Source organism: Doryrhamphus excisus, linkage group LG18 (assembly GCF_037039965.1).
Source record: "Doryrhamphus excisus strain RoL-2023G ecotype Guam linkage group LG18, RoL_Dexc_Guam_v1.1, whole genome shotgun sequence".
NCBI lineage: Eukaryota > Metazoa > Chordata > Actinopteri > Syngnathiformes > Syngnathidae > Doryrhamphus > Doryrhamphus excisus.
This window is the reverse complement of record NC_136374.1, coordinates 2,963,758-2,987,040: the sequence shown is the minus strand read 5'-3', so window position 1 is coordinate 2,987,040 and position 23,283 is coordinate 2,963,758. Positions and strand designations below refer to the sequence as shown.

Genomic DNA, 23,283 nt, shown 5'->3' with positions numbered 1-23,283 from the left:
CCAAAAGGTTTTGCTTTCATTCATTCATTCATTCATTCATTTTCTACCGCTTTTTCTCGCGAGTGTCGCGGAGGGTGCTGGAGCCTATCCCAGCTGTCTTTGGGTGAGAGGCGGGGTACAGAAAAGTAGTTTTATGAGAATATATTTGTAAAATAATGAGAAAAAATAAAGTAATTTTAGCATATTCAAGAAAAAAAAATGTAAAAACGAAATAATTTGCAGTAATTTTGCAAGTATAAAGTCAAAAAAGTCAGAAATTGTAATATTATGAGGAAAAATACTGTAATTTTAATGTCGTAAAGTAGAAACCTAAAAGAAAAACAAAAAAACAATTAATAAAGTTTTGCTTTCATTCATTCATTCATTCATTCATTTTCTACCGCTTTTCCTCACGAAGGTCGCGGAGGGTGCTGGAGCCTATCCCAGCTGTCTTTGGGTGAGAGGCGGGGTACAGAAAAGTAGTTTTATGAGAATATATTTGTAAAATAATGAGAAAAAATAAAGTAATTTTAGCATATTCAAGAAAAAAAAACCTAAAAACGAAATAATTTGCAGTAATTTTGCAAGTATGAAGTCAAAAAAGTCAGAAATTGTAATATTATGAGGAAAAATACTGTAATTTTAATGTCATTAAGTAGAAATCTAAAAGAGAGACAAAAAAACAATTAATAAAGTTTTGCTTTCATTCATTCATTCATTCAATTTTTTTTATACCGCTTTTCCTACAAGGGTCGCGGAGGGTGCTGGAGCCTATCCCAGCTGTCTTTGGGCGAGAGGCGGGGTACAGAAAAGTAGTTTTATGAGAATATATTTGTAAAATAATGAGAAAAAATAAAGTAATTTTAGCATATTCAAGAAAAAAAAACGTAAAAACGAAATAATTTGCAGTAATTTTGCAAGTATAAAGTCAAAAAAGTCAGAAATTGTAATATTATGAGGAAAAATACTGTATTTTTTTTCCTTTTCTGTGCATTCTCGCACGAGAAAATGAGTTAGTATGAGCTAGCTAACACCAGACATTACAGGAAATACCATTTTGACGCTAAAGCCTCCTTATGATACTGTATACAGTTGGAGCAGACCCTACGTTTCGACTCGGGAGATGGCGACCGTGATTCCCCGGAGTCTCGTAGCCTGGCTCAGCAGAACGTGGATCTCCGCAGGCGGCTGGATGAGGAGCAGGCGGCCTACAAGAGGAAGCTGACTGCCTATCAGGAAGGCCAGCAGAGGCAGGCGCAACTAGTGCAGAAGTTGCAGGCTAAGGTTTGTATAAAAACCTGTTATTTCGTTTTTTGGGGTGATGCTGTATAGCAGGGGTCTCAAACTCAATTTACTTGGGGGCCACTGGAGCTAGGGTCTGGGTGAGACTGGGCCGCATCAGGTTTTCCAAAAAAAACCCAAAAAAAACGCATTTATTAAAAACTAAAAAATTTAAAAAACTTTGCTTTGGTTCCAATTTTCTACAATAAAAGCTCTGATAAAACATTCCACTGTTCTCAAATATCTTACTTTTTATTTTTCTACACAAAATAATATAACATAAATAAACAAATCAAGAATAAAGAAAATCAATCATTAATAAATAAATATAATAATAATAATAAAAGGGCAAATAATAAAAACTTAAGAAAGCACATATAGTTGGTGGGTAGACAAATGATTTTTTTCAGATTAAAATGAACAAAGCATTATTAGAGCCCTGTAGACATGACAAAACACGACTATAGTCACATTTATACTCTTTTTATTTACAACATATTGCGCAACTGCAGGGTCTTGAGACACATGCTAACTCGCAAACTAGAGAGCTAGCGACCTAAACAATAGCCTTCAAGTTATTTCCTTTCAACTTAAATAGCCAAAAACTTACCACTTCCACACGGATAGGGAGGATAACTATTAACAGTTATTTAACCTTTAACATGAACATGAATCAAACGTAATAATTTTTTCTGCGTACATGATACCATACAGCATCCATACCAAACTTGCGCGGGCCGCACTAACATTAAACTTTCATATCGAGGCGGGGGGCCTCAAACTAGTGTCCTGCGGGCCACATTTGGCCCACGGGCCGCGTGTTTGAGACCCCTGGTCTTGAGACACATGCTAACTCGCAAACTAGAGTGCTAGCGACATAAATGGTAGCCTTCAAGTTATTCCCTTTAAACTTAAATGGCCAAAAACTTACCACTTCCACACAGATAGGGAGGATAACTATTAACAGTTATTTAACCTTTAACATGAACATGAATCAAACGTAATAATTTTTTCTGGGTACATGATACCATACAGCATCCATATCAAACATTAAACTTTCATATCAAGGCGGGGGCCTCAAACTAGTGTCCTGCGGGCCACATTTGGCCCGCGGGCCGCGTGTTTGAGACCCCTGCTGTATATTAAGCTGAGTATTTCTTTAGGTGCTGCAGTACAAAAAGCGGTGTGGAGATCTGGAGCAGATGCTGCAGCAGAAGTCGGCAGAGTTTGAGAAACCCAGGCTGAGTGTAAGCAGCGGAACCCAAACAGTAGCCATCAACAAGAGTACAAGATGAGAGAAGAAGTACAAGTTGAATCATGTTTCCCTATCAGGATTCCAGCGAAGCATCAAATGGTCGCCATGCAGACGAATCGAGCAGCAACCTGGAGGATGCTTTAATCCGTCTAGAAGAAGAGCAACAAAGGTAGTGTTGATTTGAAACCCACTTCAATAAAAATACATTTATCTCATGTATTGTTATGTTCTTCTGTTTTCAGGAGTAGCAGTTTGTCTGCGGTGAACTCCATGCTGAGGGAGCAGCTGGAGCAGGCCGGTTTGGCTAACGAGGCCCTGAGCCAGGACATCCGCAGGCTCACTGCTGACTGGACCAGAGCCCGAGAAGAGCTGGAGCAGAAGGAGTCGGACTGGAGGAGAGAGGAAGAGGTGCCACACAATGGATGCTTATCAAAAAGCAACAGATTAGCCATGGATTCATCTGTGATTGTCCTCTCAGTCTTTCCATAGCTACTTTAGCAGCGAGCACAGCCGCCTGCTCACTCTGTGGCGACAAGTGGTTGGCTTCCGTCGGCACATCTGTGAGCTTAAGAGTGCCACTGAAAGGTACTGCAGAACTTTGGATGCACTAAAGCAGGGGTCTCAAACTCAATTTACCTGGGGGCCACTGGAGCTAGGGTCTGGGTGAGACTGGGCCGCATCAGGTTTTCCAAAAAAAAACAAAAAACGCATTTATTAAAAACAGAAAAATATCCAAACTTTTTCAGTGCTTTGGTTCCGATTTTCTACAAGAAAAGCTCTGATAAAACATTCCACTGTTCTCAAATATCTTACTTTTTTTCTGCACAAAATAAGATGAAAAATAAATAAACAAATAAAGAATAAAGAAAATCAATCAATCAGTAATAAATAAATAAATATAATAATAAAAACTTCAGAAAGCACATATAGTTGGTGGGTAGACAAATTATTTTTTTTCAGATTAAAATGAACAAAGCATTATTAGAGCCCTGTAGACATGACAAAACACGACTATAGTCACATTTATACTCTTTTTATTTACAACATATTGCGCAACTGCAGGGTCTTGAGACACATGCTAACTCGCAAACTAGAGAGCTAGCAACCTAAACGGTAGCCTTCAAGTTATTTCCTTTCAACTTAAATAGCCAAAAACTTACCACTTCCACACGGATAGGGAGGATAACTATTAACAGTTATTTAACCTTTAACATGAACATGAATCAAACGTAATCATTTTTTCTGGGTACATGATACCATACAGCATCCATATCAAACTTGCGCGGGCCACACTAACTTTAAACTTTCATATCGAGGCGGGGGCCTCAAACTAGTGTCTTGAGACCCCTGGTCTTGAGACACATGCTAACTCGCAAACTAGAGAGCAAGCTACCTAAACGGTGGCCTTCAAGTTATTTCCTTTAAACTTAAATAGCCAAAAACTTACCACTTCCACACGAATAGGGAGGATAACTATTAACAGTTACTTAACCTTTAACATGAACATGAATCAAACGTAATAATTTTTTCTGGGTACATGATACCATACAGCATCCATATCAAACTTGCGCGGGCCGTACAAACATTACGGGGGATTGATGAGTGGATGGATGGAGCTAATGCATGGACGGACGGATGGATGGATGTATGCGGTAATGGATGGTCAGACATATCCGCTGATGGATGAGTGGACTATAGATGAATGGATGGATGACTGAATGGACAGATGGGTAGATGGATGAATGGACATGTGTTGCTAGATGGTCGAACATATGTGTTGATGGATGAATGCATGAGTAGATGGATACAAGTTAATAGAATGCATCACCTGAAGTATGGATAGTTCATTAGCTCATGTTGTGTAAATGACTCTCCAATCACGTCACGTCCTTTCCACCTACAGAGACTTGTCAGACATGCGCAACGACCTGGCCCGAGCGTCGCACTCCGCTCAGGTGTCATGCACGTCTCTGTGCGCGACGCTGCACAATCGAGACGGAGGAGCTACGCTGGCCCTGGAGCGCGAGAAGGCTCTGCGCGTCCAACTGGAGCAGCAACTCAGAGAACGCGTGGCTGAGATGATGAGCTTTCAGGCCAGAACTGACGCAGAGAGAAGCGAGCTCAACGTCAGGTGAGACGCCTGCTCTGCAGCATCCCCAAAGGTGGAGGACTAGTCATTCATCTAATAGGTCCACACCAACAGGCTGTCTGACTCGGTCCGGGAGGCAGAAAGACTCAAGGACAAAATTGAGGAGAAAGAACGAGGACTTGTGGTCCTGACCAGGAGACTGGAGGTGAGAGGTCAATCACACATCTAATTATATATACAGTAATCTGTTGTTCATCACAGTTAACTGGTTCCAGATTCGTCAGTGAATTTCCACAAAGTAGGATTCCTAATGATTCGATTCGTATTATGAATCATGGTTGCTGATATTGGTTCATTTAGATCAGGGGTCTCAAACTCAATTTACTTGGGGGCCACTGGAGCTAGGGTCTGGGTGAGACTGGGCCGCATCAGGTTTTCCAAAAAAAAAACAAAAAACGCATTTATTAAAAACAAAAAAATGTAAAAAACTTTGCTTTGGTTCCAATTTTCTACAATAAAAGCTCTGATAAAACATTCCACTGTTCTCAAATATCTTACTTTTTATTTTTCTACACAAAATAAGATGAAAAATAAATAAACAAATCAAGAATAAAGAAAATCAATCAGTAATAAATAAATATATACTATATATAATAATAAAAAACTCAAGAAAGCACATATAGTTGGTGGGTAGACAAATGATTTTTTTCAGATTAAAATGAACAAAGCATTATTAGAGCCCTGTAGACATGACAAAACACGACTATAGTCACATTTATACTCTTTTTATTTACAACATATTGCGCAACTGCAGGGTCTTGAGACACATGCTAACTCGCAAACTAGAGAGCTAGCCACCTAAACGGTAGCCTTCATGTTATTTCCTTTCAACTTAAATGGCCCAAAACTTACCACTTCCACACGGATAGGGAGGATAACTATTAACAGTTATTTAACCTTTAACATGAACATGAATCAAACGTAATAATTTTTTCTGGGTACATGATACCATACAGCATCCATATCAAACTTGCGCGGGCTGCACTAACATTAAACTTTCATATCGAGGCGGGGGCCTCAAACTAGTGTCCTGCGGGCCACATTTGGCCCGCGGGCCGCATGTTTGGGACCCCTGGTCTTAAGACACATGCTAACTCGCAAACTAGAGCACTCGCGACCTAAACGGTAGCCTTCAAGTTATTTCCTTTCAACTTAAATAGCCAAAAACTTACCACTTCCACACGGATAGGGAGGATAACTATTAACAGTTATTTAACCTTTAACATGAACATGAATCAAACGTAATAATTTTTTCTGGGTACATGATACCATACAGCATCCATATCAAACTTGCGCGGGCCGCACTAACATTAAACTTTCATATCGAGGCGGGGGCCTCAAACTAGTGTCCTTCGGGCCACATTTGGCCCGCGGGCCGCATGTTTGGGACCCCTGGTCTTAAGACACATGCTAACTCGCAAACTAGAGAGCTCGCGACCTAAACGGTAGCCTTCAAGTTATTTCCTTTCAACTTAAATAGCCAAAAACTTACCACTTCCACATGGATAGGGAGGATAACTATTAACAGTTATTTAACCTTTAACATGAACATGAATCAAACGTAATAATTTTTTCTGGGTACATGATACCATACAGCATCCATATCAAACTTGCGCAGAGTGAGCCCTTTTGTCTTTTTGTCTCAGTGTGTGTTTTTTTTTTTTTTTTGCCATCAGGAGCAGAGCAGCAATGACGGGAGCGAAATGCAGCTGATGAGAGCTCACACTGAGACGCTATTGGACACACTGCGGGACATAGCGCAGGTGAACCCACACGGATACATTTTGTCCAGCAAAACATCAACGTATTAGCCAAGGCCCAAACACGACGACACTATTATAATAAAGCCTATCTATGCTGTTTCTGTTTAAGACGGTATTGTCAGACGCAGAGTCGTCGTCCGAGGCCGACCAGGACAACTCTGCGGCTCCGCTGCTGACCTTCATCCACAGCTCATCCCCTAGCGCTGCTCCGAGGAGGTCATCCTCCCCCTCGAGGCCCACCTCATTGTCTGCTCTCCCTGAGGCAACCCTCTCAGCGCTGCGGTCGGCAGTCACAAACAAGACACTCCAGCTGCAGGTGACGTGGCGGCATACACTCACTGGCCGCAACATTAGGTACACATGTGGCACAATTTAATGTAAGAGCTGTATTCAAAACAATCAGTATTTTGAGTATTTTTTTGAACGCTTATTATTACTAAAAAAAATGTATATTGTGTTGAAGTGCTCTGCAAAAGCAACATTGACATAATGTACCTAATGTTGTACGGACATACTGTATACACGCAGAAAAGATTTCATTGGCTCATATATCATGTTGTGACGTGTGTCTTGTTACAGGACGCTCGGGGGCGTCTGCTGTCCGCTCAGTCCTCCATTCAGCAGTTACGAAAGCAGCTCGCCGAGGCCGATTCAGCCAAAAGAGAAGCAGACCAACGCAATGAGACGCTGCAGAGAGAGCGGGATGCCGCCCAGCGGGACAGAGAAACCACGCAGCGAGAAAGAGATCGCTTGCGGCAGGAGAGAGACACGCTGGCCAGGTTGACACATTTTGTTTCTTACCTCCGTTCGGTTGGAATTGAACTCGCTGGTGCACACTTCCTTATTCGTGTCACCGTAAATGTTTCTCTTTAATAGTGGGAGTTTTACCTTTTGTTTCATCAGTTGATTATTTTATATCCCAATGTTGTTCCTGTGACATGTAGATGAGAATCAGTGCTTTTATTTGTATTTAACAGTTTTTTTTATTGGACAAAAAATATATATATAGTGAGCTCTAAAAATTGTAGTCCTGATTTGTGCAAAAATTTGCCGTGCATCTGCACCATTAATTCATTTAATTTCAATATATATATATATATATATATATATATACACACACATATATATATATACGTGTATATATACATAATGTATATTAAGTTTCTTCATTTAAATGTATTTGATATACATTTATCATTTATATATAAGTATATATACATAATATATATATATATATATATATATATATATATATATAATGTATATTAATTTTCCTCATTTAAATGTATTTGATATACATTTATTTGCATTATTTTATTTGTATTTATTTACATTTTATTGACGTTGATTTGATTAAAATGTATTTATTTCATTAGATTTTCATTTTTTTTCATTGATATGTATTTGTTTTATTATGTTTATATTTTGTAAAATTAATGTAAATTAATTAATTAATTTTCACGTCTTTTACTATTTTATTTCCATTTATAAAAATGTATTTATTTAATTGCATTTTATTAAAATGTATTTTATTATATTTTCTAATTTGTAAAATGTTTATTTATTTCATTAAAAATATATATTTTTTATTTAAATAAATGTATTAGTATTTTACAATATTTTAAGTATTTTATGTTATTTAAGTGTATTTCTTTTATATTTTTGTATTTTACTTAATTCATATATATTTCATTTTGAAAATATTTAATTTCATTTAATTTCCATTTATTTTACTAAATCTTTTACTAAGTTCTCATTGCTGCCACAGTGACAAAGTGAGCCTGGAGAAGAGCGTGCAGGCGGCACAGAGCAGCAAGCAGACCCTTCGCATGGACTGTGAGAAGCTACAGCTGGCCCTGACGTCTATGCAGCGGGAGAAGGACCACCAGAGGGAGGAGAAGGAGGCCGCCATTCAGGAGAAGGACCGAGCCAAGGCTGAAGTTCAGAGGATGTAAGTAGGCTGGGTCACCTGGTCACCTGGTGAGGTGCGTGACACATAAAGAAGGTCCCATGCATGAAAACGCTCAACTCCGCGTTATGTGTGGTAGTCAGAAGCAGTGGGACCAGAGCGAGAGCCGAGCCTCAGCCCAGCGCGGCGAGCTGTCTGCAGTGAGGGAGACTCACCAGCAGGGGGAGATTGAGAGGCAGCTGCTGGAGAGGGAAAAATCCCAACTCTCTGAAGCACTCACTCGGGTAAGAAGATGAGTCAGTGAAGTTACCGTGAACTTCATTGTGAGCTTTATTTTGACCCTCATTCTTTGCCCCCGCTACCCCCCCCCAGACTGAGAACAGTAACGCAGAACTCTCTCTACTGGTCAACAAGCTCCAGTCCGAGGATGCGGCTCTCAGGGACACTCTGGCCAAAATGGCGAGCATGAATGAGGCGCTGTCCCAAGACAAAGTTGACCTCAACAGCTACATCCTGCAGGTAAATCTGGATCTTTCCTGTCCTGTCTGGGAACGTCATGATTCCGCTCTTTGAAAGCTGGAGGAGGAGAAGGCCCTGCTGCACACGCAGAAACGCGAAGCCGAGCAGGAGAAGCTGACCATCAGGGACGAGCTGGTGCGCTTGGAGCAGGACCGGCTGGAGCTGGACTCGGCCCGCATCACGCTGCACCAGGCCCTGCAGGACACGGAGCTGAGCCGCGTTGGGATGGAGGCGGAGCTTCAGAGTCTTCGGACAGAGAGGCTGAAGCTGCAAGAGCGAGTCACGCAGGTACCAGTTCTGGCTTGATCACCTTCATCCGGGTCAGGGGTGTCCTAAAGTTTTCTACTGAGGGCCACATACTGGAACGTAATATCACTAGATGGGTTCCACTTGGCCGGGGACCGGGAAGTCTGGGCTGCCCCCGCGACCCGGACCCGGATAAGCGGAGGAAAATGGATGGATGGATTCCACTTTCCCTTACCTCCATAGCTGCAATGTCCTGGTAGAATCCTCAGTGGCATTCAGTTTGTAGGTCTTCAGGAGGTTTGCCACCAGCTGCTTATAATTATAATCTAAAATTGTTTTTCTCTTAATATTTTGACTTTATTCTCATAAAGTGTTTTTCCCCTGTTCTTGGGGGATTTTTTAAAAACAATTTTCAGCTTTCTTCAAGTAACTATAACTTAATATGATTATGACTATAATATTTTGGCTTTATTCGTATTGTTCTTCTCCATCCATGTTCTATGCCACTTATCCTCAGCGGGTATGCTGGAGCCTATCCCAGCTGCCTTCGGGCAAAAGGCGGGGTACACCCTGGACTGGTGGCCAGCCAATCACAGGGCACATATAGACAAACAACCATTCACACTCACATTCATACCTATGGACAATTTGGAGTCGCTAATTAACCTAGCATGTTTTTGGAATGTGGGAGGAAACCGGAGAAAACCCACGCATGCACAGGGAGAACATGCAAACTCCACACAGAAATGGAACACGGAGATTGGAATTAAACCCTGGTCTCCTAGCTGTGAGGTCTGCGCGCTAACCACTAGACTGCCGTGCCGCCGAGTAACATACTAGTTAAATAAAAAAATTCCTAAAACTGTTCATTCATTCATTCATTTTCTACCGTTTTTTCTCACGAGGGTCGCGGGGGTGCTGGAGCCTATCCCAGCTGTCTGCGGGCGAGAGGCGGACTACACCCTGGACTGGTGGCCAGCCAATCACAGGGCACATATAGACAAACAACCATTCACACTCACATTCATACCTACGGACAATTTGGAGTGGCTAATAAACCTGACCTAACCTACATTCTCATGATAATATGAATTAAATAAAATAACATATTTTTTCCATAATATTCAACACTATGGTATTAAAATTACATTATTTTTCTTCATAATATTACTAGTTTATTGTCATAAAATTGCACCCTTTTTTCTTGTTAGAGGCAACTTTTTTCTCTTATTATTTTTACATTATTCCCATAAAAGTGTCCCACAGTGTTTTTTGTTTTAATTTTTATTTTGTAATTAATTAGGATTTTTTTCGTGTAACATTGTAACTAGGGATGTCCGATTTTGCCGTTATGCCGATATTGACCAACTCTCAATTTCCGATACCGATATCAGCTGATATCGATATGTGTAACATGACATATCTGTGTTGCATTCATAGCATGTGTTGTATTCAGCATTTTTTTATATCAGTATCAGGAAAAAAATCATATACTGATATCAACTGATATTGCATTTTTATGCTGATATCAGGGCAAAAATTATTTTCCATAAAGCAAAACTTTATTTTTTTTGGTCTTTCTTTTAGATTTCTACTCTACAGTATTTTTCCTCATAATATAAAAATTTCTGACTTTTTTACTTTAAATTTTGTCTTTATACTTGCAAAATTACTGCAAATTCTTTTGTTTTTGCGGTTCTTTTTCTTCAATATGCTAAAATTACTTTATTTTTTCTCATTATTTTACAAATATATTCTCATAAAACTACTTTTGTCTGGTTAGATTACAACTTTTTTTTTCTCTTTATTCCGATAATATTTTGACTTTATTCTCATTACATTCTAACTTTTTTCTGTTGTATATTTTGACCTAGGCTGTATGGTGCAGAGTGGTTAGCACGCAGGCCTCACAGCTAGGAGACCCGAGTTCAATTCCACCCTCGGACATTTCTGTGTGGAGTTTGCATGTTGTCCCCGTGCATGCGTGGGTTTTTTCCGGTTTCCACCCACATTCCAAAAACATGCTAGGTTAATTAGCGACTCCAAATTGTCCATAGGTATGAATGTGAGTGTGAATGGTTGTTTGTCTATATGTGCCCTGTGATTGGCTGGCCACCAGTCCAGGGTGTAACCCAGCTCTCGACCGAAGACAGCTGGGATAGGCTCCAGCACCCCCCGCAACCCTTGTGAGGAAAAGTGGTAGAAAATGAATGAATGAATGAGTTAGTATGTTCTCTGTAGGCGGCATTATGAATTATCCTTACTGACCTTTTTTGCAGTACAGAAAATGACATGTTTCCTCTGCTTGGCAGCTGTGTGCCGAGGTGTCCTCCTTGGGTTCCGAGTTAAGTCTCGCCAGAGGAGAGGGTCAGCGCAACGAAGCGGCCTTGGAGGAGGTCGGCCGCGGACGCGCGGAGCTGGCGAGAGACAAAGCATCACTTCTCGTTCAGCTGACGGCGTCCGAGAGAGACAACAGCACGCTGTCGGAGGAACTGGCCGCTTACAGGCGCGTCTTTACGAATAATTTTCCCTTAATTTTGACTTTTTTTTTTACGTGTTTGGGTTTAAACTGCTGCAGGTCTGAACGCGAGTCTCTGGAGAGCAGCTTGTTTGAGGCGCAGCATCAACTCGCTCAGGTGGAGTCCCGCAGGGAGCAGCTGGAGTCAGACAACCAAAAACTGATAGTGCGCTATGACACGGCAACAGGTGAATAATGGGAAAGGGATGCTGGGAATATTTAGAATATAAACTTTGGTCGTTCCCTGTGGCGTTTTTATACAAAGACGTGTTTAAATGTTTTTATAAACCCCAACAATGTACGTATTTCCTGTTTATATATTTTATGTTTTTGTGCGTAAAATCACAAATACTTCAACTTGGTGATATAGTTCATCTTCAAACAGCTGAATTTGAATAACTCTTTTTACTTATTGTGTGGAAATATGGGCTAATAACTATAAAAGCAATCTTCACTCACTAAATGTACTGCAAAAAAAGGTCAGTAAGGATAATTCATAATGCCGTCTACATACTAACATACTACATACTAGGAGTTAGAACATACTAACTCCTTATTTCTAAAATCACAAATACTTCAACTTGCTGATATAGTTCATCTTCAAACAGCTAAAATAATGCATAAGGCTAAAAACAACCAATTAGCTAAAAATGTCATTAAATACTTCTCTACAAGAGAGGAGAAATATGATCTCAGGGAAGAAGTACATTTGAAACACTTCTATGCTAGGACTACGTTATGCTAGCCATAGCATTTCAGTATGTGGAATCAAACTATGGAATGGATTGAGTAAGGAAATCAAACAATGCACAACGATGAGCCAATTCAAGAAACAATACAAGCAGTTGATGTTTGCTAAATACAAGGATGAAGAGTCTTGAACCAGTCATGATGTGCTATATATATCACTATATTGACACTTACTATGGTACACATTATGGCATTGGATGCTCATATCACCTTGTACTTCGCTACGAGGTACATTATTAAAAAAAAAAAATGGAAAGCAGGAAGTGAACAAATTTTTCTTTCCTTGAATGTGATTTTCAGCGGACCTGCGGCGTGCTCGCGCTGAAGTGGAGAGCGTGTTGGCCCAGGCTGATAAGGAGAAACAAGCTCTGAGTCAGACCCTGAATGCAGCACAGCTGGAGGCCCAGCAGGCTTTGCGCAAGGCCACCTGCGAACATCAGGAGGAGGTGGAGAAGCTTGTCTCGGAAAAGGTGAGGCGGGAACAATACTTCCTGTGCATTATCCATTTATTCTACTGGCAAGCCTTTAGATCAGGGGTCTCAAACTCAATTTACTTGGGGGACACTGGAGCTAGGGTCTGGGTGAGACTGGGCCGCATCAGGTTTTCCAAAAAAAAAACCCAAAAAAAAACGCGTTTATTAAAAACAGAAAAATATACAAATTTTTTCAGTGCTTTGGTTCCAATTTTCTACAAGAAAAGCTCTGATAAAACATTCCACTGTTCTCAAATATCTTAATTTTTATTTTTCTGCACAAAATAAGATGAAAGATAAATAAACAAATCAAGAATAAAGAAAATCAATCAATCAGTAATAAATAAATATAATAATAATAATTAAAACATAAGAAAGCACATATAGTTGGTGTGTAGACAAATGATTTTTTTCATATTAAAATGAACAAAGCATTATTAGAGCCCTGTAGACATGACAAAACACGACTATAGTCACATTTATACTCTTTTTATTTACAACATATTGCGCAACTGCAGGGTCTTGAGACATGCTAAATCGCAAACTAGAGAGCTAGCGACCTAAACGGTAGCCTTCAAGTTATTTCCTTTCAACTTAAATGGCCAAAAACTTACCACTTCCACACGGATAGGGAGGATAACTATTAACAGTTATTTAACCTTTAACATGAACATTAATCAAACGTAATAATTTTTTCTGGGTACATGATACCATACAGCATCCTTATCAAACTTGCACGGGCCGCACTAACATTAAACTTTCATATCAAGGCGGGGGCCTCAAACTAGTGTCTTGAGACCCCTGGTCTTGAGACACATGCTAACTCGCAAACTAGAGAGCTAGCGACCTAAACAGCAGCCTTCAAGTTATTTCCTTTTAACATAAATAGCCAAAAACTTACCACTTCCACACGGATAGGGAGGATAACTATTAACAGTTATTTAACCTTTAACATGAACATTAATCAAACGTAATAATTTTTTCCATACAGCATCCATATCAAACTTGCGCGGGCCGCACTAACATTAAACTTTCATATCAAGGCGGGGGCCTCAAACTAGTGTCCTGCGGGCCACATTTGGCCCGCGGGACGCATGTTTGAGACCACTGCTTTAGATGATGCTACCCAATGTGCTAAATTTCAACAGTTGATTTTACATTTTGGGGTTTTCCAACCGGATTTGTCCACAGGAGGTGCTGCGGCAGAGTCTCACGGCGTCCCACAGCGGCACTATGAAGAAGCTGAGGCAGGAGGTCGAGGCTGAGCTTCACAAAGCACAGACAGAAAGGGAGGACATACAGATTGAACTGAGGGCGCTGCAGCACGACCGAGATCAGAGTCTGCTTCAGGCCGAAACGGAGAAGCAACAGGTTAGAGACACAAGACTCCCAATAAGGTGTTGGCGTGTGTCCGTGGGAATTGCCCTCTGCTACGTTTTCCATGTTTCCAGGCTTTGTCCCTGAAGGAGGCGGAGAAAGCGGCGCTGTGCGACAGAGTGTCCAGTCTGCAGGCCGAGCTGTCAGCTGCAGCCCTCGAGGCCGAGCGCAAAGCCCGAGCGGCGGCTCTTTGCAAAGAGCAGGAGCAGGTGAAACAAAAGACATTATTATTATTATTATTATTAACACCTCTATTCACTAATACACACATAATTATTAACACCTCTATTCACTAATACACACATAATTATTATTAACACCTCTATTCACTAATACGCACATAATTATTAACACCTCTATTCACTAATACACACATAATTATTAACACCTCTATTCACTAATACGCACATAATTATTAACACCTCTATTCACTAATACGCACATAATTATTAACACCTCTATTCACTAATACGCACATAATTATTAACACCTTTATTCACTAATACGCACATAATTATTAACACCTCTATTTACTAATACACACATAATTATTAACACCTCTATTCACTAATACACACATAATTATTAACACCTCTATTCACTAATACGCACATAATTATTAACACCTTTATTCACTAATACGCACATAATTATTAACACCTCTATTCACTAATACACACATAATTATTAACACCTCTATTCACTAATACGCACATAATTATTAACACCTCTATTCACTAATACACACATAATTATTAACACCTTTATTCACTAATACACACATAATTATTAACACCTCTATTCACTAATATGCACATAATTATTAACACCTCTATTCACTAATACGCACATAATTATTAACACCTTTATTCACTAATACACACATAATTATTAACACCTCTATTCACTAATACGCACATAATTATTAACACCTCTATTCACTAATACACACATAATTATTAACACCTCTGTTTACTAATACACACATAATTATTAACACCTCTATTCACTAATACACACATAATTATTAACACCTCTATTCACTAATACACACATAATTATTAACACCTCTATTCACTAATACACACATAATTATTAACACCTCTATTCACTAATACGCACATAATTATTAACACCTCTGTTTACTAATACGCACGTAATTATTAACACCTCTATTCACTAATACACACATAATTATTAACACCTCTATTTACTAATACGCACATAATTATAGGGTGTACCCTGCCTCTCGCCTAAAGTCAGCTCCAGCATGCCCCCGCGACCCTCGTCCCTCGTCGGGAACGAATTAATGAGCACAAAGAAGGTTTCTCTTTTCATGGATGTTTACAAGATTGTGTTGACTTCTTGCAGGCCAGAGTTGGAGCTCTAACCAGCGAGCTGCAGGAGCTTCGCTCTCAACTTGAGGACACGTCCTCTCTTCGAGAAAGAGAACTTCAGAGTCTGCGAGAGACTCTTACCGACTTTGAGTCACGCGCTGACGGCGCCGTCAAAGAGGTGCGTCAAAATGGCTGAATGCCACCAAACGGTGCGTTTGTTTAAGTACATACAGTAACTTGTGTGTGCCGTTTCTTCAGCTGGACAAGTGCAGATCTTCTCTTGCCGTCAGCGCCGAGAGCCGAGATCAGCTCAGACGAGACATCCTGGAGGCCGAGCGCCGCCTCAACCAAGCTCAGGACGAGGTCGAGAACTTCCGGAGGGAAGGGACGGAACTGCGGCGCAGCCTGATTGACGTCTCCAAGGAGAGAGACGCCCTCAGCCTGTCCAACTCCCAACTCAGGGAGAGTCTCCGAGGGGCGGAGACGCAGAGAATCAGGTGAGCGGTGTAATGATTGAAACGCAGGTGCAGGATCAGGATCAGGATGTCCTCACTCAGGATTTGTGTGTTGGTCAGCGTGAAGCGACAGTGCGAGGAGAAGGAGCAGAGGCTGACTGTGCTCCAGGAGAATTTTTCCTCCACTCAGAAGGAGGTGGCGGAGTTGCGGAGCTGTCTGAGGGAAGTAGAAAGGTCACGACTGGAAGCACGGCGAGAGCTCCAGGAGCTGCGTAGACAGGTGAGACAACTTCGCTTTTTTTCTAATATAACCATGAAAAAAAACAAACGAGTCTTCATGTTTCCAGCTGAAGGTTCTGGATGGAGAGAAGGAGCAGAAAGGGAGGGAGGTTGCAGAGCTGCAGACTCGCTTGTCCCTGGAGGAGCAAAGAGAGGAGGAGCGAGGGAAGGAGCTTTTTACCTTCAAGCAGAAGTTCACCGAAGCTGAGACAGCTAGAGACACATTCAAAAGGGAGGTGAGGATGCGAGAGACGTTTGAAGAAATCAATGAGTGCCATTGTTTTCCGGCGATGGTGCGTTCAAGCGCACTACATAATTTAAGCCTGACACAAATTGAATGCAACAGCGTGAGTACTTGGAGAACAGCGACGCTTACAAGCGAATTTAACTGTACAACAACGCGTATAGTCGCCCCTCGCTACATCACTCCCACACTCTATTGCGTTTTTGTCAAAAACCCGAGGTCGATTCCACCTATCATGTTCCGACTTCCTAAACAGGAATCCCAAATAACGGGAAACAAGTGCGGGAATAATAATGGAAATCATTGAAAACAGAACAGAGCAACACAGGAAGTTACAAAATAAGGGTATGAACTAGGAACTGAGGCAAAGTAGGAACTAAAAGATGGTGACACGTGTTGCATGTTCTCCCCGTGCATGCGTGGCTTTTCTCCGGGTACTCCGGTTTCCTCCCACATTCCAAAAACATCCTGACAAATAAACACGTCAAATTTTTTTCAGTCCTTCTTACCTCCAAGTGTGCACAAACTACAGTTAGATCTATTTTTTTGAAAAAGTAGATATAAAAAAGTTATCATAAGGGTCTCGAAAAGCTAAAAAAAAAGTAAAAAAAAAATATTGTGCATCTCTATTATTTAAGCTCAATTTCAAAGCTATATACTGTCAGCTTTTTCAACTCATATTTGCTTATTAATATTAAATTTTTTCAACACATTTCCATTCTTTTCTTTCTTCCTTCACTAAGTAAACTGCTTATCCACTTAATATGTATTTATTCATATTATTCATGTATTCCTCATAATTAATTTTATTTATTCTCACAATTTAACTTTGTTTTGTCCTTATATCAAACATCTTTATTTCTACCATTTTTTTTTTTTACATTTGACAAGCTGTTAGAATTTTTTTTAACCCCCAATACATGAATTTATGTAAATGTATGTATGTTATGTATTTACAGCTACGAGACCCGAGTTCAATTCCACCCTCGGCCATCTCTGTGTGGAGTTTGCATGTTCTCCCCGTTCATGCGTGGGTTTTCTCCGGGTACTCCGGTTTCCTCCCACATTCCAAAAACATGCTAGGTTAATTAGCGACTCCAAATTGTCCATAGGTATGAATGTGAGTGTGAATGGTTGTTTGTCTATATGTTATTGAAGTATTATACTTCCTCAAAATACCTCACAGTTCAAAATAAATAAATGTAATTAACTTTTTTAATTTAATAATTAATAAGTTATTTTAATGAATAATTTATTTCATATTTAATTAAATGTTTAATTAAATGTCTTGCACTATTTACTCTTCATCGGCTCTAAAGCGGAATACAGCATTTTACAACATCATGTGGTGGCAGCACGGTGTACAAGTGGTTAGCACGCAGGCCTCACAGCTAGGAGACCCGAGTTTAATTCCATCCTCGGCCATCTCTGTGTGGAGTTTGCATGTTCTCCCCGTTCATGCGTGGGTTTTCTCCGGGTACTCCGGTTTCCTCCCACATTCCAAAAAACATGCTAGGTTAATTAGCGACTCCAAATTGTCCATAGGTATGAATGTGAGTGTGAATGGTTGTTTGTCTATATGTGCCCTGTGATTGGCTGGCCACCAGTCCAGGGTGTACCCCGCCTCTCGCACCAAGACAGCTGGGATAGGCTCCAGCACCCCCTGCGACCCTTGTGAGGATAAGCGGTAGAAAATGAATGAATGAATAAAAGAAGTAGCAATCTTATTGTGAATGTAGTATTTACATTGGCCACAAGGTGTCAGTAATTGTTTGCTGAGGCACCCATTAGACTCATTACAATGTTTCCTTAGGGAACACTGAGTTTCATTTATGTCTGAAATGGCTCATTAATATGTCTTATATTGTGAAATACAAATTTAAGGGTGTTAGGTGGGTGTTCCTTCATGCCATGAAGGCTCTAATAATATTTTTAAAACGCATTTAGAAGATTGTAAACAGGTTTTCTATGCCACTTATTCATATTTACTCCTACTTCATGGAAATTCGCTTATTGCGGTGATGTCTGGAACCAAAAGGTGACCGTTGACGTCTACCTTCCTTTGCTGTAGCTCTCCCTGGTTCAGAAGCGCCTGACCGAGTCCGAGTCCGGCTGGCGTCTCTGCGAGAGAGAACTGACTGCTCAGCTTCAGGAGGCACGAGGCTGCGAGAAGAAGCTGCTAGACGAAGCCAAGAACCTGGCGCTGCGCGCTCAGGCCGCCCAGGACTCAGCCGGCTTGTACAGCCTACAGCTGAGTGAAGCGCAGGGGCGCCTGGCAGCCACGGAGGCCGAGCTCGTGCGAGCCGAGGCCTGCAGGAGGGACCTGGAGTTTCGTCTGAGCGGCCTCCAGTCCACACTGACCAGGACGCTGGGTATTGGAGCGAGAGCGGTTAGGGGGCGGAGCCCCGGAGGGAGTTCTGCATCTCCTGGCGCCGTGTCACGCCATCACAGCATCTCACCCCTGCGTTCCTCTTTGTCGCCCCCTAAAGGTAACTGCTTATTATTGCGTAGGAAGGACAATTTTTTGACGACGTTTAGAAGAGCTGCCTACCTTTTGCAGAATTCCACACCAGCACCCCTGACAACACTTTGGGCTCCAGAGCTGTGTCTCCAGAGAGAGGGGACACGCCCCTGCCTCTCTCGCCCCCACAGCCAGAGCTGGACACTGACACTCTACGAAGTGGTCTCAAGGACTTCCTCCAGGAGCTCCGTGACGCGCACAGAGAGCGGGTAACACGAAGAACAACATCTTGCAACATTGAGGAGGATGTTGAAACACAACATGTGTCCTACGAAGGACGACGCCCTGTGCCAGTTGGGGGCTCTGCAACGTGAAGTGGACCAGCTGAGGGTGGATGGAGATTTGTCGCAAAGCCGCCTCACTCAGCTGCAGAAGACCTTACAAGATTCCCAAGAAGGTGTGCATCTTTTTTTCATGTCCGCCGAACTCGAGCAAACGTGTCACATGCGCGTTGGCAGGGAAACGGGGCCTTGACGAGCGCCTGACGCAGTCTCAGCTTCAGCTCCACCAGCACGAGGAGGCGGCCAGGAGAGGCGACAGAGAGAGGCGGGGCCTCGCCGAACGGGTAAAGGAGCTAGAGCGTGTGCTGCAAGCCTGTGAGACGGAGAAGCAACACATTCAGGTACGCACAGAGACATTCAACTGTGTGACAATAACAGAGGAGGCTGATAAAATCGCAGCAGATGGGATGTCACTGCTTGTGGTGTCCCATGCCAGGACGCCTTATGTTCCAACTTTTCGTAATCTTTCTGCATGGTAGGCGCTGATAGAATATTATGGATTTATTTCCAGATAGGCATGAAGCATCTTCGATAATACTTCAATGTTTTTTACTTCAAAATGATTTGTCTCATGTCTTGTCTCATGATTTGTCTTATGTCTTGTCTCATAATTTGTCTCATGTTTTGTCTCATGTTTCATCTCGTGTTTTGTCTTATGATTCGTCTCATGTCTTGTCTCATGATTTGTCTTATGTCTTGTCTCATGATTTGTCTTATGTCTTGTCTCATAATTTGTCTCATGTCTTGTCTCATGATTTGTCTTATGTCTTGTCTCATGATTTGTCTTATGTCTTGTCTCATAATTTGTTTCATGTCTTCATGTTTTGTCTCATGTTTCATTTCATGTTTTGTCTTATGATTCGTCTCAGGTCTTGTCTCATGATTCCTCATGTTTCATCTCACAATTATCACATTGTTTTCATGTTTTGTCTCATGTTTCATCTCATGTTTTGTCTTACGATTCGTCTCATGTCTTGTCTCATGATTTGTCCTATGTCTTGTCTCATAATTTGCCTCATGTCTTGTCTCATGATTTGTCTTATGTCTTGTCTCATAATTTGTCTCATGACTCTTGTGTTTCGTCTTATGTTTCACTTTCATGATTTGTCTCATGTTTCACCCCATGACTCCTATCATGTGTCATTTCATGTTTTGTCTTATGATTCGTCTCAGGTCTTGTCTCATGATTCGTCTCATGATTCCTCATGTTTCATCTCACAATTATCACATTGTTTTCATGTTTTGTCTCATGTTTCATCTCGTGTTTTGTCTTATGATTCGTCTCATGTCTTGTCTCATGATTTGTCTTATGTCTTGTCTCATAATTTGTCTCATGACTCTTGTGTTTCGTCTTATGTTTCATTTTCATGATTTGTCTCATGTTTCACCCCATGACTCCTATCGTGTCATTTCATGTTTTGTCTTATGATTCGTCTCAGGTCTTATCTCATGATTCGTCTCATGATTCCTCATGTTTCATCTCACAATTATCCCATTGTTTTCATGTTTTGTCTCATGTTTCGTCTCATGTCTTGTCTCATGATTTGTCTTATGTGTTGTCTCATAATTTGTCTCATGTCTTGTCTCATGATTTGTCTTATGTCTTGTCTCATGATTTGTCTTATGTCTTGTCTCATGATTTGTCTTATGTCTTGTCTCATGATTTGTCTTATGTGTTGTCTCATAATTTGTCTCATGTCTTGTCTCATGATTTGTCTTATGTCTTGTCTCATAATTTGTCTCATGACTCTTGTGTTTCGTCTTATGTTTCACTTTCATGATTTATCTCATGTTTCCCCCCATGACTCCTATCATGTGTCATTTCATGTTTTGAAATGACACCTTATGATTGGTCTCAGGTCTTGTCTCATGATTTGTCTCATGATTCCTCATGTTTCATCTCACAATTATCACATTGTTTTCATGTTTTGTCTCATGTTTCATCTCGTGTTTTGTCTTATGATTTGTCTCATGTCTTGTCTCATGATTTGTCTCATGTCTTGTCTCATGATTTGTCTTATGTCTTGTCTCATGATTTGTCTTATGTCTTGTCTCATGATTTGTCTTATGTCTTGTCTCATGATTTGTCTTATGTCTTGTCTCATAATTTGTCTTATGTCTTGTCTCATAATTTGTCTCATGACTCTTGTGTTTCGTCTTATGTTTCACTTTCATGATTTGTCTCATGTTTCACCCCATGACTCCTATCATGTGTCATTTCATGTTTTGTCTTATGATTCGTCTCAGGTCTTGTCTCATGATTCGTCTCATGATTCCTCATGTTTCATTTCACAATTATCACATTGTTTTCATGTTTTGTCTCATGTTTCATCTCGTGTTTTGTCTTATGATTCGTCTCATGTCTTGTCTCATGATTTGTCTTATGTCTTGTCTCATAATTTGTCTCATGATTCTTATGTTTCGTCTTATTTCACTTTCATGATTTGTCTCATGTTTCACCCCATGACTCCTATCATGTGTCATTTCATGTTTTTTCTAATGATTCGTCTCAGGTCTTGTTTCATGATTTGTCTTATGTCTTGTCTCATAATTTGTCTCATGATTCTTATGTTTCGTCTTATTTCACTTTCATGATTTGTCTCATGTTTCACCTCATGACTCCTATCATGTGTCATTTCATGTTTTGTCTTATGATTCGTCTCAGGTCTTGTCTCATGATTCGTCTCATGATTCCTCATGTTTCATTTCACAATTGTCACATTGTTTTCATGTTTTGTCTCATGTTTCATCTCGTGTTTTGTCTTATGATTCATCTCATGTCTTGTCTCATGATTTGTCTTATGTCTTGTCTCATAATTTGTCTCATGATTCTTATGTTTCGTCTTATTTCACTTTCATGATTTGTCTCATGTTTCACCCCATGACTCCTATCATGTGTCATTTCATGTTTTTTTCTAATGATTCGTCTCAGGTCTTGTCTCATGTTTCATCTCGCGTTTTGTCTTATGATTCGTCTCATCGCCGTCTGTAGGAACAACTGGACAAGCAGCGAGCCACCGAAGTGCGTCTGGAGGCTGAGAGAAGGCGCCTGCGGGAGGCGCTGGAGGTGGCCGAAGCACGGGCCACCAGGGTGGAGGTGGGCAGGCGGAGTCTGGAGGGGGAGCTGCAGAGAGTCAGACTGACCCTTGGAGACAGGGAGGCGGAGAGCCAGGCCTCACACGACCGCCATGACACTCTGTTCAAACAGGTACCATCACGCAGCCATCATGGTACGGTACGGTACGGGACGCCATGGTTTATTTGTTTCGGACATGCTTAATTCAAAGAGATGAAGGAATGAAGGAATAAGTATTGATTGATTCATAATATTCATTCATTCATTTTCTACTGCTGGAGCCTATTCCAGCTGTCTTGGGGCGAGAGGTGGGGTACACCCTGGACTGGTGGCCAGCCAATCACAGGGCACATATAGACAAACAACCATTCACACTCACATTCATACCTATGGACATACCTCATCAGTACTATCAGGAGAACCAGAGTATAGAGCGGGAGGAGCCAGCTGGCATGGCCCAGCAAGGTGTACTGTATTCGGGCACATGCTCCGAGCAGCCGGTGACCTGCTATACAGGTCAGGAAAACTGGAGGAATACCTGGAATATGAAATGATGAAAAATTTTCATTATGAAGATATTTCAAGAAAACAACCTGACCGGGTCATTTTTGACCCACTTATGGAAGGTTGGGGTAGTAACACAAAAACTACAATTTCTTAAAATGTATAAAAGGCAAGTTAAAAATGTGAATAGCATGATATTAAAAATATGTTTTTTAGGAATACCTGGAATATGAAATGATGAAAAATTTTCATTACGAAGATATTTCAAGAAAACAACCTGACCGGGTCATTTTTGACCCACTTATGGAAGGTTGGGGTAGTAACACAAAAACTACAATTTCTTAAAATGTATAAAAGGTAAGTTAAA

At 40.9% G+C, this 23,283-nt stretch overlaps 1 protein-coding gene across 2 annotated transcripts in view; it reads left to right on the top strand.

Moving 5' to 3' along the window:
• crocc (ciliary rootlet coiled-coil, rootletin) overlaps positions 1-23,283 on the top strand; it is a 37,099-nt gene that overhangs the window by 8,438 nt on the left and 5,378 nt on the right. For both annotated transcript variants that reach the window (XM_058054648.2, XM_058054647.2), the window contains 28 exons: positions 1,072-1,263; positions 2,424-2,507; positions 2,593-2,684; positions 2,758-2,923; positions 2,994-3,100; positions 4,419-4,646; positions 4,719-4,809; positions 6,341-6,427; positions 6,537-6,743; positions 7,007-7,206; positions 8,196-8,378; positions 8,476-8,620; positions 8,709-8,855; positions 8,913-9,143; positions 11,414-11,607; positions 11,680-11,807; positions 12,670-12,839; positions 14,034-14,213; positions 14,294-14,428; positions 15,591-15,734; positions 15,815-16,053; positions 16,132-16,291; positions 16,359-16,526; positions 18,606-19,023; positions 19,095-19,264; positions 19,332-19,452; positions 19,514-19,677; positions 22,329-22,544. In XM_058054648.2, the coding sequence (XP_057910631.2) occupies positions 1,072-1,263; positions 2,424-2,507; positions 2,593-2,684; positions 2,758-2,923; positions 2,994-3,100; positions 4,419-4,646; positions 4,719-4,809; positions 6,341-6,427; positions 6,537-6,743; positions 7,007-7,206; positions 8,196-8,378; positions 8,476-8,620; positions 8,709-8,855; positions 8,913-9,143; positions 11,414-11,607; positions 11,680-11,807; positions 12,670-12,839; positions 14,034-14,213; positions 14,294-14,428; positions 15,591-15,734; positions 15,815-16,053; positions 16,132-16,291; positions 16,359-16,526; positions 18,606-19,023; positions 19,095-19,264; positions 19,332-19,452; positions 19,514-19,677; positions 22,329-22,544 (4,767 nt within the window). The remainder of the gene's footprint in view (positions 1-1,071; positions 1,264-2,423; positions 2,508-2,592; positions 2,685-2,757; positions 2,924-2,993; positions 3,101-4,418; positions 4,647-4,718; positions 4,810-6,340; positions 6,428-6,536; positions 6,744-7,006; positions 7,207-8,195; positions 8,379-8,475; positions 8,621-8,708; positions 8,856-8,912; positions 9,144-11,413; positions 11,608-11,679; positions 11,808-12,669; positions 12,840-14,033; positions 14,214-14,293; positions 14,429-15,590; positions 15,735-15,814; positions 16,054-16,131; positions 16,292-16,358; positions 16,527-18,605; positions 19,024-19,094; positions 19,265-19,331; positions 19,453-19,513; positions 19,678-22,328; positions 22,545-23,283) is intronic.